The sequence below is a fragment of the Entamoeba nuttalli genome, assembly GCF_000257125.1.
Source record: "Entamoeba nuttalli P19 unplaced genomic scaffold asmbl_3338, whole genome shotgun sequence".
NCBI lineage: Eukaryota > Evosea > Mastigamoebida > Endamoebidae > Entamoeba > Entamoeba nuttalli.
This window is the reverse complement of record NW_008576009.1, coordinates 336-5,069: the sequence shown is the minus strand read 5'-3', so window position 1 is coordinate 5,069 and position 4,734 is coordinate 336. Positions and strand designations below refer to the sequence as shown.

Sequence of the window (4,734 nt, the reverse complement as noted above, 5' to 3'; positions counted from 1 at the left end):
ATTATAACATAAAATATACTAAATAATTAAATAATTAATGCAATGTACAAATACTAATAAAGTACCTGTAACCAAAAACAGATAATTAAAATTTATCATTAAAAGAAAATGAGAAAAAAATACGAAACAACCTAAAGATAGAAACAACAAAATAAAGCAGAAGACGTTAGAATAAAATGTTTGTACTTTACTTTATTAAATAGTGAGTGCCATCAGTGAAAACAGTATAGGACTTATTTTTAAACATTGACAACAAATTTAATCATCACCAAAGAAAAACAAAATTATTTTTTATTTTTTTTAAAAGAAAACTTCATAACTACAAATATTCATAATGAGTAATTCACTTTCAGATAACATTATCCTGATATTGTCCGGAGAATATCCTTCCTCTTTACCAAGCCAAGTTATATTAGAAATCTTTGAAAACATTCCATTTGAAAAAGTTAAAGAACAATGTGCTCCATTAGTACATTCATATTGTTGTAGACATGCTTGGGGAAATGATTCTAAAGCTTTTTTATATAGATGTAAGACATGTGAAACAGGACCAAATTCATGTATTTGTGTTGAATGTTTCCAAAATGGAAACCATGAAGGACATGAATATTATATGCAGAAGAGTGGTTCAGGGGGGACGTGTGATTGTGGTAGTTCAATATCATGGAAAGCTAGTGGATTTTGCAAATATCATGGACATCATTTTGAAGGGAATTTATATGAGATAACACCAGAACCATGGAAGTCAAGGTTTGATGAAAAGATGGAACTATTATTGACACTATTAGTTGAAAAATTACAAATAATATTTGAAAAGTTTCATCAAGGAGAAACTATTCAACAATTAGAACAGTATGGTATATTAAGTATAATTAAAATATTAAGAAAATGTTGTGAAATTGATTTATTCCAATTTCATGTAACAGAGTTAATGAAAACAAATAAACAAAATTATTATTGTAGGATGACATTATTAGATAAAAACCGTAAAATAGGAATCGATGAGTTCTTAATTGATATGTGTATGATTGACTGTGAAGTATTTGTTGATGAGTTATCTCTTTTTGTTATGGAATTATTAACAGATGATAAAAATACTGATAGGTTATATGAATCATTTATGGATGATTTGATTTATATTATGAATAACGAATCACCTTCAAATTGTATGAATGATGTTTTTACAAAATTAACATGCCAATTTACTTCATGTAAACAATTTAATGAAAAATATTTCTTTGGAAATGTAGCTAGAAGTGTTTCATTTATTGGGGTTATTTCTAAGTATTTTAGACAAGATGCACCAACAATTTCATTGGATAGTCCAAAGATTACTTCAATGAATTATTATACAACTGAACTTTTAACAATTGTAACATCTAATCCATCTAAATTATTTTCTATTCCAATGTTATACCAAGAATATATTAGATGCTTAGAATCAATAATGTTTTATCATGAAGAGTTAAGAGAATTACACCAACATGTTCAGTATGAAAATTTATGTGATTATTCACCATTTTATTGTAAAGAAGTATTACTTGGTATTGGATTTACTTGTTTAAAAAGTCTTAGTAAAGAACAACTATTAAATGTAATTCAAGACGTTACTAAACGTTATTTAAAAATATATAACATGCACGTTAAATGTTCACATCCAGACGTTGGAATTAACCAACCTATTTCAATGTATTATCCTTTATTAACATTTTTAGTTTATGCAATTTCATTAACAGACTCTCCATTTGAAATGTTCCAAACATTACCATCTCCAAATTTATTATTAACATATCCAATTATTTTTCATCAATTTTTAACTGAATTAAGTTATGATCAATTATGGGCTAGAAATGGTCAATCTGTAATGCTTAAAACTATTTGTTGTCTTCCACAATATCCAGAACAATTAATGTCTGACACTTTTCTTCTTCAACTCGCTTCATATAAAACAGAAGAATTACTTCAATTAATGATTCCATTATGTAAAATTGATAGAATAGATGAAGTAATTGCAAAACAAAAAGAAATTAGTAATGAATGTCCTAAGTCTGTTCCAAGTGAAATAGTTGCTGGTTCTATTAGTTTATTAAAAATAATCAATAATATGTTCTCTGATCCAATGCTTTCAAATAAACTTAGTCAAAAACAAGAAATTATTTATTTGTTTATTCATTGTCTTGCCTCAAGACAAACGAATGCATCAGACATCAAAAAATCAATTCCATCAAATGTAGATGGATTAAGAGATATGGATATTGAAGAAATATTTTCAGAAATAGTTGATATTAAACAAAAGAAATGTTATTTAAAAGAAGAATATTGGAAATATATCAATCCTTATTGCCCATATATTAACAGTGTTAATAGAGAAGTTGTATGTGAAGAATACTCAAAAAAAATGAATAAATCACTTCCTTGTATTTATCAGATTGAAAAAAGAGATCCTACACTTGAATCATGTTTACTTCATTTACTCCATTCACCAATTGTTAGTGATTTATGTTGTAAATTGATTATAGGATGTCATGAATGTAAAGTAGTTAGTCTTGTAGAACATTTATTAAGACTTCGAGCTGCTTATCATGAAGGAATTACTTATGACAATTATCATAAAAATATTTTAACAAATTTAGGTGAAATTCTTGCTAATCATCGAGAATGGAAAGATGCTTCAACAATCAAATTATGCAAAGGAACATTGTTAGAAGATGTTTTTAAAGGGTATGAAAGTATTAATGGCAAAGAAGTAAAACAATCAAATGATTCAAAGTCAAAAAAATTAGCACTTTTAAAGAAGATGGCACAAAAACGTGATAATTTCCAAAAAGTGTCTATTGTTGACATTGAAAAAGAGGAAGTAGAAGAAGACACAAAAAAAGAAGGATGTATTATTTGTAGGTCTTGTGAAGATTCAGAAAATGATCCATTAGGATTCTTAGGACATATTGAAGCAACTGATGCTATTAGATCAGCTGAATATGCAGAAAGTGTTGAAGGTGTACGAGGAGAAACAAAAGAAGAATGTTGGAAAAAACCATTAGGACTAATTGAAGGAGAATGGAAATGGAAACCTAAAAGAAACAATAATTGGGATGTAACAAAAGATGATCAAGAGTATCGTGTTCTTTCTTCTTGTCCTCATAAAATACATTTAGAGTGCTATTTAAAAGATTATGAAGATAGTGGAAATGAAGAAAATTATTATCTTTCTAAATCTGTATATTGTCCATTGTGCCATACAATATCAAATGTTTTTATTGAAGAACATCAACCTAATTCAATTAAATTAGAAGACCCATCTTTTGAAGGTATTGATAATGTTATAAATCAATGTATAAATTCTATACCAGAATCTGTTTCTTCGTTTAATAAAAGTGTAAACCATACATTGTCTAGAACATTAACAGCTACTGTTCGTTTTGGAATACAAAATCCAGTTGAATGTTCATTCTTATCAATGACAAGTGTAGTTGCATCAACAGTAATGTCTCTGGAAATTCAAATGCGTTCATCTCGACCAACCAGATATGAACATCAATTAAATACTTTATATTCTTATCTTCAAGTCATCAAAAAGATTGCAGCAAATTTATCTATTCAATTTAGAAAAGATGTTTTAGAACAAATTTGTACATTTACATCAGCAAGAAGTCCTATTCTTCAATTGTTAAGGTGTTATATTTTATTCCCTGAACATTGGTCAACATTCTTAGCGTTGGCTGATATGCATGAGTTGTTGGCAATTTATAGTGAAATTCAACAATTTAGTAAATTTACTCCACCAGTTAATTGTAATACTATTGTAAAGGAATCAGAATTACCTCAATACTCAAAATACTCAACTGAAGATCAATTAGTTGATGCTCTTGCTCAAACTTATCTCAGAAGAATTGCCATTCTAAAAGATGTACTCACAGTATCACCAGAACCTTTAAAGACTCATTATGATTTCCCTATTCATGAAACACTAAAAGTATTAAATGAAAAGAATTGCCAATGTGTTGGTTATATTCAAAGACCTACAATTCCTCAACCATTTAAATTTATTTCATTGCCGTCAACCTATCAACAATTAATTAATGAAGTACTGAAAACACGTTGTTGTGTTTGTGGAATTGAAGCCTCTAAAATTATATATAATTGTGCTATTTGTATGACATGTGGGTGCTTATTATGTTATAAAGATAAAAAACATCAAGACATAATCCACAGTGAAAGACCAGTTTATGAACATATGATTAAATGTTCTGGAGAAGTTGGTATCTTTTTGGTAGTTCATTCTGCTATTCTTATCATCATGACACCAAGAATGCATGCTCAAATTAATGGAATATATGTTGACAGATTTGGTGAATCACCAGACTCAAGTTATCTTACTAAAGAAATGTATGGTTTGAATACTCAACTACTTGAAAAGATAGAACGGTTCTATCTTACTGGAGAAGTATCTTCATCACCAGAACTTAACTTTTATGTTCCGAAATTTCATTAATTCTAAACATTTATTTCTTTATTTTAATTTTTTCTATTTTTTAAATTAAATGATAAATAAAAAGTTCAGAGTAACTATGAAAGAATCATCAAGGGAGATTATTCATCCCTGGTAACATTTTCAAAACGAGAATATTACCACTTCTTTTTATAAGAATCCTCTCTATTATTCATAAAGTTCTCATCATTACAGTAAATAAAAAAAGATATAATAAAAAGAAAAATAAAAAATTTATAAAAAAA

At 27.5% G+C, this 4,734-nt stretch overlaps 1 protein-coding gene across 1 annotated transcript; it reads left to right on the top strand.

Moving 5' to 3' along the window:
• Nucleotides 1–334: 334 nt before the first annotated feature.
• Nucleotides 335–4,492, top strand: ENU1_063910 (zinc finger in N-recognin protein; the record flags this gene model as incomplete). Its single annotated transcript, XM_008858216.1, has 1 exon — nt 335–4,492. The coding sequence occupies one exon, from the start codon at nt 335–337 to the stop codon at nt 4,490–4,492; it is 4,158 nt and encodes a 1,385-aa protein (XP_008856438.1).
• Between the last annotated feature and the right edge of the window lie 242 nt (nt 4,493–4,734).